Source organism: Dama dama, chromosome 4 (genome assembly GCF_033118175.1).
Source record: "Dama dama isolate Ldn47 chromosome 4, ASM3311817v1, whole genome shotgun sequence".
Classification (NCBI taxonomy): domain Eukaryota; kingdom Metazoa; phylum Chordata; class Mammalia; order Artiodactyla; family Cervidae; genus Dama; species Dama dama.
In genome coordinates, this window is record NC_083684.1 from 27,472,682 (window position 1) to 27,485,052 (window position 12,371).

A 12,371-nucleotide genomic window follows, 5' to 3' on the forward strand; every position below is an offset into this window, starting at 1 on the left:
TGTGTTAATATACATATATACATGTATATATTAGAGACAGGTAAATGTATGCATACTGTATAAATATAAAAAATCTTACTCTTTAGAAAGATAGAGTGCAACTGAGAAAAGCCCTAAGTGAAATAATCAAAGAACAATTAATTGTTTAAGTGTTTTAAGTAAGGGAAAAACTGCTATAGTGTAGAAACAAGTGGAGACTTGGAGAATAGGTAGGATTCAAAGAAATTAAGTGGAATTTGAAATGAAAAGTAGTAGAAGGAAAAAGAATCCCTCATTCCAAACCTATCCAAGATAATAAAATAAATGAATTATGTTAATTATTAAATAATTAAATCACCTGACATTTTTCTCATGAAAAATAATCGTAAGCCTAAAGAAACAAGTGCTAGAATTTAACTATATTTCTAAGCTTGAAATGTGTTAACTGTATTATTGGTTTCTGTTTGTTCCTTTGGAATAGAGTTTATCATTTGAAAATATCATTTTTTATTTCATGATAAATAGCATCTTTGAAAGTTGGACATTCAAGGGATATAAAACAGAGGAAAATTTATCATTGAGATCTTACTTTGAGGAAAAATACAAAGGGATCTTACTGTTGACTCTTTTTCTCCTAAAACAGGAAACTCATTATTACATTGGGTAAGAAACAAAAGAGAAAGAATGAGTCTTCAGATGAAATATCTGATGCAGAGCAGATGACACAGCATGCATTCAAAGAGGAAGACTCTCAAGTGAGTATAAAATTTTTTTTCTGAGAAATGAAGCACTGGCAGATTTAGATAGCATAATATTGTTTTGTGGTTATTTATACTGTAGCTTAGTGGTGAAATTACATTTTATTTTCATAGAACTTATATGACAAAACATTATTACAGTATGGTCCTACAGTGTTAGACCTGGGAGGAAACTTACACATCCTCTTCAAACCCTCTCAGTTTTCAAATAATGAGACTGAAGCCCAAGAGAGTTTAAGTAACAATCCAAAAACCCTGGTGGCTTTTAGCATGGAGAGTATCTAGTGATATTATTACCCTGTACTTATAGAGCATTATTAAATGAATTTATTGATGGAGATACTAATTTTAAAAGTCACATACCAATGATAAAGCAAATGGGTTGAATCATTCTTGGAGATAATTTCTTTGGTCTGCTTCTACTGAAGAGAAGATAAACAGGTATATTAAAAATCCCCTAAAGCAGACAAAAATACTGTGCATTTTTCCTTTTTATTTTTTTAATAGCTGTATATTCAAAATGACCTTGTGAAGTTAAAAAATTATATAGTGAAGGTCATAATAACTCAGGCCACCCTCTGCTCTCTAATAATTAAAGTACGACCCTAGGCCGTAGGGGTGGTGGCAGTTGTTGCATTATGGGGCCAGAAAGCCCCTGAATGGCCTTTCTTCTTCCTTATGCAGCTTCTTATCCAATGGGAGAGTAGTGGCTCAAGGCTCCTGGGCTGCTGCAAGAGTTGAGGTAAGGGCAGTGACTGAAGCTCCTAATATTATATGGCCTGGCTTTTTCTTCATATGTTATCCTTAACTTAGGCAAACTTATCATTATTCAATATGAGAAATGTAGTTAAATTTTTACTAAAATAATGCTGGCCATTTTTCCATTATGTAATTACCAAACAATGAAATGGTAGAATAGGTTAACATGCACATTTCTTCCATGCCTTTCACAGTAGTTAACTAGGTTGCTTCGACAAGTGTTTTGGTTTAACACAAAAATTTTAATGGAGAAGGAAAGAAATATTTTCTGGTAAACAATCATAAATCTGTATTGATATATTTAAATATATGAGTATATAAATTATGTATACATATCTAAAAGTAGTTTTCAACCACAATGGATTGTCAAGATTTGAAGGCTTGCAAAGTACTTGAAGGTTTAGAGTCAAGTGAAAAACCTAAAAATGTGGTTATGATATTTAATATTTTACCTGATAGAGAATAATTCAGTAATCTAACTATATTTAGAGACTTAAATTATTTTTAAAAGCCCCTATAGCACATTTTATTAGGTTTATGATAAACAAATGGTATGTTTTCATAATGAAGTATTTAGTCATTTAAGAACATAATGTTTCTGACCTCTTATGTAAAGTGTTGTTGATTGAAGCCTTTAAAACATTAAGGAAAAGTTAGTAAAAAGAAATTTGAAGAAATAGTTTGTCACTTTTAAATTGTCCTTTGAAAAATACTATGGAGAAAAAGAAAGCCGAAGCAACCCACATTAGCCTAAAATATGGACATTCAAATTAGTTCTGTATTTTTACGGTAGTGGAACTGTTATATAACAGAGAAAGCTAATTGGTAAGAGTGTCACCTTACTTCTCTTTGCGTAATATGTATCTATATGCTCCAGTGGAATTTAAGATTTGGTGAAGTCAGTTGAAAAACCACAAAAAACTCATAGTATTTTAAATTACTCAGAGAGTGATAAAAATCTTCATGGAATGAGGAAGCAGTTTACAGTATGTGGCTCTTATTCCATCTTATATAGAATTACCTGAATGTGCACGTTTGTGAGTTAAAATGATTCTTTCAGGCCACTTGTTTACTACTACTTACTAAGGATTGTATATGGCATTTCAAAATACCTGACCTAAGTGATCAGAAAGGAAACTTTAATGCTGAAATCATCTATAGAATCTTCTAGAAGTGTACCAAATTATTACCAGACTTCATTATATAAACTATTTGTGCCTAGTGAGGCATAACATTCATAATATATGTTATTGTTAGAATAATAATTGTCCTGAATGGTTATTAAATTAAGCTATTTTTGAGCATTAAGAACTGATGCCTGTAATAGAACTCCAAACATTTCTTTAGCCTAGTACTAGAGATCCATAGACTTTTCTCTCCCAGGGAATAATAAATGTTTCATATCTTTTCCAAAAGAGGATGTGGGAGAATTGGGTTTTTGTAAGTCCCTTGGGCTTCCTCAGGTGGTTCAGTAAAGAATCCTCCTGTAGCGCAGGAGCCCCCAGCAGATGCAGGTTCGATCCCTGGGTCAGGAAGATCCCCTGGAGAAGGGCATGGCAACCCACTCCAATATTCTTGTCTGGGAAATTCCATGGTCAGAGGAGCCTGGCAGGCTACAGTCCATGGGTTTGCAAGAGTAGGACATGACTTAGCAAGTAAACAAAAGCTAGTATATTTCCTAGAGTGAACTCCCCAGCCTTTATGGGCTTCCCTGGTGGCTAAGATGGTAAAGAATCTTTCTGCAGTGCAGGAGACTCATGTTCAGTCCCTTTTATATAATTTTTGTATGCCACCTTCCTGCCTCCCATAGTGACAAAATTGTCACCTTGAGTTTTGCAAATACAAGTATCTTCATGGCTAAGAGATGGTGACCCATCCTAATTGAAGCATGGAGTTTTCTACTACATTTGGCTGAGCTGCCTCACCACAGTAGTGCCTTTCTTTCTGTCAATATTCTGCTGCTTTCAAGAGAAGAGGCACTGCAGCCTTTCTGAACACAAATAAGTTTGTCCCCACACTGCTGCACTGATTCAGTTTTGTTATGGCAATGGGGTAGTATGAAAGACCTACCACATTGAAGACATTGGCAGAAACCAAAAGGAGAACACGTGGGTTATTCTGTTAGTTGCATTTTGGGGAAATGTCATGGGAGTTACTAAATACATAGAAGAATAGTAAAAGGAAGAAGGAATATTGAGTAGTAGAACAGTTGACTGAGGTACTTACATCCATGGGATTTTAGGGAGGTGTGCAGAATTAAAACTAAGTCCTTTGGGATTGTCAAGCAATTGTGTAATTTGTTTTTTAGTGGGAACATCAGATATTAGATTTTTAGGGAGGTAAGTAAAGCCATGTGCATTTGATACTTGCTTTTAAATTATTTAGATTATTTTAAAATCATGTTACTACACAGAATACTTTCTGAAAAGCTTTCTTCCATTTTTATGATAGTGTTATTTATTTTTAAGGGAAGCTAGTAAAGGCAGTAAAACAGTGGTTCCTCCTTCATTCACATTTAATTTTTTAGTAGATTTCATCCTTTGTTATTTTGTGTATCTCTTTTAAAACATTTTATGTTATTTGGGTTTTTTCTGTTTTAGACACAGGTTCATGGTTTTGTGTCAAAGTTTTAATTTCTTTAAGTTATGCCCCTGGTTAATTATTAAACCAGTATTCATCTGGTGACTTTCTAGGTTTGAAGCAAAAACTGTGCTAGTATTAATATTTTAAAATACGTGTCTCCCAATCTGTGAAATAGTTAAATAAAAAGACCTTTTTATTCTTAACAAATTCAAAAGAAAAGTAATAAAGGTATCATTGTTAATCATTCTTACTTGACATTTTAGGAAGTATAACTAAAGATTGCAAACCTTTGGCACAGTGAAAATTATAATCTTCCTTTAATTAAAAGTAAAAATGAGAAAAGATGAATGCAGAATACAGTTTTGAAAATTTAATGTACAAAATTGTCACATGACCCTTTAAAATAAATCATGTGAATATGATCCTTATCATTCATTACAGAAAAGAAGATCAAATCGACAAATTAAAAGGAAAAAGTATGCAGAGGATGCAGAAGGGAAGCAGTCTGAAGAAGAGGTTAAAGGCTCTGTGAAAATAAAAAAGAATTCAGCTCCTTTGCCTGCTGAACAGCCTTTACAGTTATTTGTGGTAAGACAGATAGTGGATTATACGACAAAAAACATTCTAAACCAGTGTAAATTAAAAATCTTCAATATCTTTCCTCCTAAAACCTGCATCAACTTTTCCTCCTAGATTCCATATTATAGTTAATAGAACCATTCATTATTTGGATCAGAAACCTAGGTATTTGTTCTCTCTTTTTTTAATGTTTACTTCATGGCATTCAATTGTTTGTCTCCTAAATATATTTTCCCGCGACTCCTCCAAACTCCATGTTTTTTGTGGAGTGTTTGTAAATTACAAGCCTAATTACAGTACTTTTCTTGAAAACTCCTCTAATGGTGTCCTAAGTCAGAAACAAATGAAAATGCACTTTTTATTACAGCTTATAAAGCCTTTCATATGGATTTTTTGGCCTTATGTCCTTCTACTTCTCTGTAAACTCTTAGTCCTCTGGTTTGATAAACATAGTTGTCTGGATGCCATATTTTGACACCTTTATGTCTTTACATATGCATTTTCCTCTTTGTAGAGTTCTTTTACTCTCCCTTATCTGGACTATAACCCAGCTACTCATTTCCTTGCTGAATCATCTGACACTTTGTTTTTTGTTTGGTTTTTTTTTCATCTGACACTTTGAACAAGTAGTAATCTTGTCTATGCCAAAGGTTTCTAGTCTGCAAAATGTAAACTATTGAGAATAATGCATAAGAGATTAAAAAGCCCAGTATGTTTACTATGATGGTGATGCCAATGATGTTGAGGACAGTAACACCAATTGATTTTTTTCATTTTGTATTTCTAACATTTAACATGGTCCCTGACATGTTAAATAATTGTTTGTTGGATTTTAGTATATTTATAGATATACAGAGTGGCAACTGAAATGTTTTCAGAATGTATCATCATACTTTTTTTCTGCCTTCACATAGGAGAATCCGAGTGAAGAAGATGCTGCAATTGTGGACAAGATACTGTCTTCTAGAACTACTAAAAAAGAAGTAAGTAATGATACAGTACATTCTGTACTTTATATTGCATGGCCTGATTATAAAACTCATAATTATTGAATCTTTTTCTTAGATATCACCTGGAGTGATGATTGATACAGAAGAATTTTTTGTAAAATACAAGAATTAGTAAGTATTTGAGTTAGAAAAATAATAGAAAGATGATTTTAAATATGAATTAATATTTTGAATATGTTAAGTTAAATTATTATTTTTCTTTTATCTGTATTTTAAAATATTTTATTTGTTACTGCATGAAGTTAAAAATCATTAAAAAGTGAATAGACTTTGAAAACTTTTCATGTTAATATTGAGTAGTTTTTTTTCCAGAAAACTACTTATTAACATCAAAATGCAGGAATATTTATAAATGATGCTTTTGGAAATAATAGACATTTTCCATCATATTATACTGTTAAACTTTTCAGGTTTTGTTCAACTTTTTCTTATGCTTTGGTGAAAGAAAGTGTTTTAAATAAAATTACATTGCTTTCAAAACAAGTTTTCTTTCTCATCATGACAAAACTGTTATAATGAAGAAATGAATGAAAAGTCAATGTGTTGTTATTCCTTATGATTCAGTTTACCATTCTGTGTAGTGATCACGGTGGCTTTATTTTAGAAATTATATGAGAGTCTGTCGACATTAAATGAAATGATGAACAGCATATTTGGAAAGTTGAAGATAATATTTTTAGAGGCCATGATTAAAAATAAATCTAAAAGCAAAACATGATTTTCTGTATCATTCTAATATACTACTTTTATAAAATTTTAGCTCTTATCTTCACTGTGAATGGGCCACAGAACAGCAGCTTCTGAAAGATAAAAGGATCCAGCAGAAAATCAAACGATTCAAATTGAGACAAGCACAAAGAGCACACTTTTTTGCAGACGTAAGAAGAAAAAGACTATTATGTGTTGAACTCTGAATACATGTCGTATTATGTATCAAAAACTTAAATATTATTCATTTTAATTCTTAGGCTTCTACTTTTGATATTTGACTATAAATGATATCTACATATTTCCCCCCTAAATTTAGCTTGTGAGTGAAGTAGCTCAATAGTGTCCGACTCTTTGCGACCCCGTGGACTGTAGCGTGCCAGGCTCCTCCGTCCATGGGATTTTCCAGGCAAGAGTACTGGAGTGGGTTGCCATTGCTTTCTCCAGAGGATCTTCCCAACCCAGGGATCAAACCCGGGTCGCCGCATTGTAGGCAGACGCTTTACCGTCTGAGCTACCAGGGAAGCCCTAAATTTAGTTTGGAAAGTAGCTAAAACAGAACACTAATAAATCAGAATGGTAGATATGTCCTGTATTTTAAAGTTAACATTTATTTCAATACCTTTTAGAGTTGAATGTGAGTATATTAATATCTTAAAGTATTTTATCAGCAAACTTATTCAAGTAATGGTGACATAGCAAATAAATGAAAAAGAAGATTTTTCAGTATGTGAGATATTGCATATTTTCTCTATCAGCTTTGTGTATGCATGAACAGAACATCATTGGAAAAATTCCTTAACCTTTCCAGGCCTTTTTAAAAAGTCAGATGTCCTTCCCTGCTCTAAACTTTTTAATTTTTCTTTTAATAGACTTTTTAGAGCAGTTTTAGATTCATCTGATTATTTTAACTTTTTATTTGAAAATGTTGGTACTGGATATTCCCACATATATTTTAACTAGATTCCCTAAATGTTAACATTTTACCATATTTGCTTTATCATTCACATTAATTCTTCTGCCTCTGTGCACCTCTCTCCCTCTTTTCTGCCTCTCTCTCCCATGTACATAAATTTTTTTCTAAGCCATTTGATAATTCTCAATTTCAGTATTTTCTAGATGCATTTTCCCATAATAATAGTACAATTAACACTGACATGGTAATATTATCACATCTATAGACCTTAATTCATATTTCACTAATTGTTCCACTAGTACTTTTTAAATTTTTTAAAAATTTTTTTAAAAGTATGTTTATGCTTATTCTGATCCAAAGTCTAGTTCTGCAGTGCATAATACATTTAGTTGGCATGTCTCCTTTAATCAGTATTTTTTTGTTTTCCATCACTTGGACTTTTTTCTTTTTAAAGAATTTAGGTGGTTTATTCTGTAATGTGTCCCTCAGTTTGGGATTGTCTTGATGTTTCCTCAGCTTCAGGTCATGCATTTTTTTTAAATGAACACTATAGAAATGATGCAGGAGCATTCTCAGTGAATCATGTCAGGAGGTATATGATACCTATTTACCCAATTACTGGTAGTGTTAACTTTAGTCACTAGATTATGTTGATATCTTATGGCAGATTTTTCCACCATGAAGCTATTTTTATTTCTTTGTAGTTGTAAAGTCTACTTCAAAAATTTGTTGATTGAAATGACCTATCAACTTATGGATGCTGGGAGGTCCTCAAAAATTTCTCACTTCCTCACTCTGGTACCAAAATCTCTATTGAGCTGATGGGGCTTACCAGGTGGCTCAGTGGTAAAGAATCCGCCTGCCAGTATGGGAGATGCAGAAGATGCAGGCTTGATCCCTGGGTCGGAATGGTCCCCTGGAGAAGGAAATGGCAACCCATTCCAGTATTCTCGCCTGGAGAAACCTTGGACAGAGGATCCTAGTGGGCTTCAGTCCACAGTCACGACTTAGTGACTGAGCATGCACAATGAGCAAAAGATTTTAGAAGTACTTAACTGATAATCTTTTAATTTTTCCTGAAGGTTAATTTTTTTTAATGTGCCTCAGGTACAAGATAAACCAGAGCTATACAGATTTTCTTAGAGTGCTTTTTTACCATTCTGGTGTTGGGTAGTGCTCTTTTATTACCAAGTGTGTCTTGTACATGGAGATGATAGTATTGATCAGGAATGGATTAAGATAATGAGGAGAACTAAAGGCAGAGCCATGGAATACTGTAACATTTAGAGGTTAAACAGAAGAAGAGATGCAGCAAAGATAACTGAGATGGGCTTTGGAAGTAAGGCTTTCAGGCCTGATTACAAATCAGCTAAGCAGACAAGAGAAGGAACAGCGATCTATTCAGAAGAGAGAAAAATCAGAATAAAAACATGAAGGTGTGACAGAACATGGAATTTGAAAAGCATGTGGTTTTGTACTTTTGAAGCATAATATCTGGGGTGTGGCTGTGTCAGGCAGTAGGAATGAGGCTGGAGGAAGATGTTTGAGCCTGTTTATTCCACAGAAACTAATTCGGGCTTGGTTCCCAAACAGGGGAGAGTCAGTAAAGAATTTGAAACAAGGGAGCAATATGTAATAATTATATTTGAGAAAGAGTGGGAACATGAATCAAGATAATCAGTAGCAAACATCAGAAGGTAGTGGAGGACAAAGGAGCCTGGCATGCTACAGTCCCTTGGGTCGCAAAAAGTCAAATATGACTTAGCTGCTGAACAACAAGTGTGAAAATAAAGGGAGGCAAAGCAGTAGTTGGTGACTAGTTAGGAAGTTATTTGTAAAGATCCAAGTAAGAAGACATGAGGCGGTGAGAATGAGAAAGGAGGAGCCAATTTGAGTTATAAACAAATTTAGAATCTGTGTGAATCAATGAGTTAAGGGATGTGGGAGATGAAAGAAAATAATCTAAGACGACTTCTCTGTTGCTGGCTTGTGTAACTGGGAGTAGAGTGTAGCATAAAGTTGGTGCTGTGTTGGCCATTAGCCCAGTTAGAAACTACAGGCAGAAGTACAGGTTGAAGTGTAAATGAGTGCAGTTGGGTGTGAGGTAGCTCAGACAGTTTGCATTTAGTTAGGTAAGGGGGTCTTGAGCACAAGAACCACCTCCAGATAGTGTTTGATACAAATTAGAGAGGAGCCTTCAGGTCAGGTGATTGGTCTTCAGCTCTTGGACCTGGTTACTGCTGAGGAAAGTAGCACAAGAAAGGTAAAGGAAAGCCTCTTTTCCAACTAGGAAATTTTAAAGGATATACCTTCTAGAGTAACTTACTTGGCTGAGGTACCTTATTTTTTAGTGCTTTTTAGTTGAGTTTTTTTGTACATAACTTTGTGATTCATAGTACAGACAAATCATAGAAATCTTTTAGAAATTAAAATGGAAGTATTCCATTTTTTGAAATTCAGTTACAGTCAAACTGAAGTGTTTGTTCTATAGTGAATAGCTAGTAATAAATTTGTCTTTATTTCACGTTTATTTTTTCTACTTCTTTGTCAAATATCAATTAAGTTGCTTTTAATTTTAGATGGAAGAAGAACCATTTAACCCAGACTACGTTGAAGTAGACAGAGTGTTAGAAGTCTCTTTTTGTGAAGATAAAGATACTGGCGAGGTAAATATTTGGTAGAAATACTTTTTGAGTAAGTAAGAAAAATCTAAAACCTTCCAGGTATTAAAACATTACTTTTTTTAAAGGTAATGATCTAAAAACACTAGACAAAGTTTCATAAGTTTTTACCAGTAAAGATTAATATATTTAAATTGTTTCTGGGGATTCTCAGTTTAAACTGTTTCTTACTATTCTTTTTCAAATTAATAAAGTGAAAAAAACTTTCTTTTACAGCCTGTTATTTACTATTTAGTAAAGTGGTGCTCATTACCGTATGAAGATAGTACTTGGGAACTAAAAGAAGATGTAGATCTTGCAAAAATAGAAGAGTTTGAGCAATTGCAAGCTTCAAGGCCTGACACAAGACATTTGGTAAGAATATGCCTTTATCATCATGAAATCTTATCACTTCCTTAATCAAGAGGTGTAGTGTGATTTTGAATTTAGTCTGGTGTGCAATTAATACTGTATTTTTAAAATGACTATATAGTAAATAAAATTACTACTTAGTATTGTATATATGTTAATTTAACTATTCCTCTATTAGTGGATACTCCAGGTTTTTTCTATTCTAAACAGTGCTACATTGAAACATAGAATCCTTTATAAGTGAAATCAAAAGTATTAATATAATTGTTTGGTCAGAACATATGTGCATTTAAAAGTTCTGATAAGAAGGGACTTCCCTGGTAGTCCAATGGCTAAGACTCCATGATCCCAATGAAGGGGGCCTGCATTCGGGGGCCTGTGTTCAATCCCTTGTTGGGAAACTAAGATTCCGCATGCTACAAGGACTACAGCAAAGAAGATCCCACATGCTGCTGCAGCTAAGACCTGGTGCAGCCAAATAAATTTTAAAAATATTAAAAAAATTTTTGATAAGTATTTCCTTTTAAATTTCCCTCCAGAAAAGTTTCAAATACTTCTACTTCATCTTGAATTTACTCAGGTCATTTATAAAAATGTCAAGGATATCAGTTTCAGCTCTAAGCAGTGTTATTAATTCTCTATCAAAGAAAAATCTTTAATATATCCACCTTTCCCTTGCTTTCTGTAAACCAGTTATTTCTTTATAACTGAATAGTTCCTCTACTTTCATAGTAGCTTTATTTTTAGAAAAACCTTTTGTGTAGAATATTGCTAAAGATCCACATAAATTAAGTACACTGGTTTCTTATTGATTCATCCTTGTCTCTCCTTGCTTTAAAAAAAAAAACTGAATCAGTTATTGATTTTTCTAGTATAGAGAGTACAGAATTCTAGAAGGTTATATGGCAAGTTGTGTTATTTTAATAATTGCATATTTTTTTACTTAAAGCATAGGATTGTTACCATGTGAATCCAGTTTGCAGAACCAACCAAAAGAAATTCACAAAGAGATATACTATGATTTTAATTAAATATTTTCGCCAGTCCTCTTTCAAATGTAATTTGGTCACAGAAATTTCTTCACTAAAGAGGGATTTGGTATATGAAAAGACTAGAGGAGATCACTTTTCAATTAGAATCAGAATTAAGGAAGGCTGCTATGAAAAGTGTGGGGATGTAATATAAAAGAAGGAAGTTAATTGTTCCATGGAAGAGACCATATTGTTTTTATAACAGTTTTTTTTCTGGTTGTCGTTTTATTTTCTGGTCTTCTTAATCTGTCTCCCAATAATACCCATAGCTTATTACCAAGAGAATAGCAGCTCACCTCTATTCCTTTTGTCTTCCAAGTGCCTTTTCTTGAGCCAGGAAAGGAAAGTGTTCACTAATTCAGGGAGGAGCAGTCTAAAGGATATTATGAAGAGGAAAAATTTTCTTTTTGGGGTGAGGTCCATATTTCAGTGGTAAGCTGATCTTTAGCCTTACTAAGTAAACTGTTTCTTAGATCAGTGGTTGTCCGTCAGAGGTGCTTATCAGTACCACTTTGTAACTTTTCAAAAATTAGAGGTGCCTAGTTTCTGTGTCCTGGCTCCAGAATCAGAATATCTCTGAGTGGACCCCAGGTCTTAAAAGTTGATTTTGATGCACATGGTGGGAAGAGCCACTGCGTTAGATACATTTGTAGTCTTTGGTAATGTAGCCAATAGAATTAATCCCTTTAGTTAAAGTAAAATCAATTTGACAACAGTGCTAGTTTATCAAAGTCAAGTAATATAGGAGGTAAGTGATTTTTTTTTCTTTTTGCCAGTCTATCACTAATAGATAAAACAACATATAAAACATGTAAAGTATTTTTGAACAAATGAAATTTGTTCCTAAACTAAGGAAATAGTGATTGGATTACTGAAAGGAAAATTACTGGAGAATATTATTTAATGTGGAAAGTATTTTAAACAATAATTTAAAATACATTATAGTTAATTATTTTAAAGTTGATTGGCTACAATTTAAGAAAATTGTTTTCTTTTTAGTAAACCCTGAACACTTC

The 12,371-nt window shown here is 33.2% G+C and overlaps 1 protein-coding gene across 15 annotated transcripts in view; it reads left to right on the plus strand.

Moving 5' to 3' along the window:
* Nucleotides 1–12,371, plus strand: part of CHD9 (chromodomain helicase DNA binding protein 9) — a 217,998-nt gene that overhangs the window by 142,133 nt on the left and 63,494 nt on the right. For all 15 annotated transcript variants that reach the window (XM_061138502.1, XM_061138501.1, XM_061138499.1 and 12 more), the window contains 7 exons: nucleotides 623–734; nucleotides 4,521–4,667; nucleotides 5,573–5,641; nucleotides 5,724–5,779; nucleotides 6,429–6,546; nucleotides 9,872–9,958; nucleotides 10,190–10,327. In XM_061138502.1, the coding sequence (XP_060994485.1) occupies nucleotides 623–734; nucleotides 4,521–4,667; nucleotides 5,573–5,641; nucleotides 5,724–5,779; nucleotides 6,429–6,546; nucleotides 9,872–9,958; nucleotides 10,190–10,327 (727 nt within the window). The remainder of the gene's footprint in view (nucleotides 1–622; nucleotides 735–4,520; nucleotides 4,668–5,572; nucleotides 5,642–5,723; nucleotides 5,780–6,428; nucleotides 6,547–9,871; nucleotides 9,959–10,189; nucleotides 10,328–12,371) is intronic.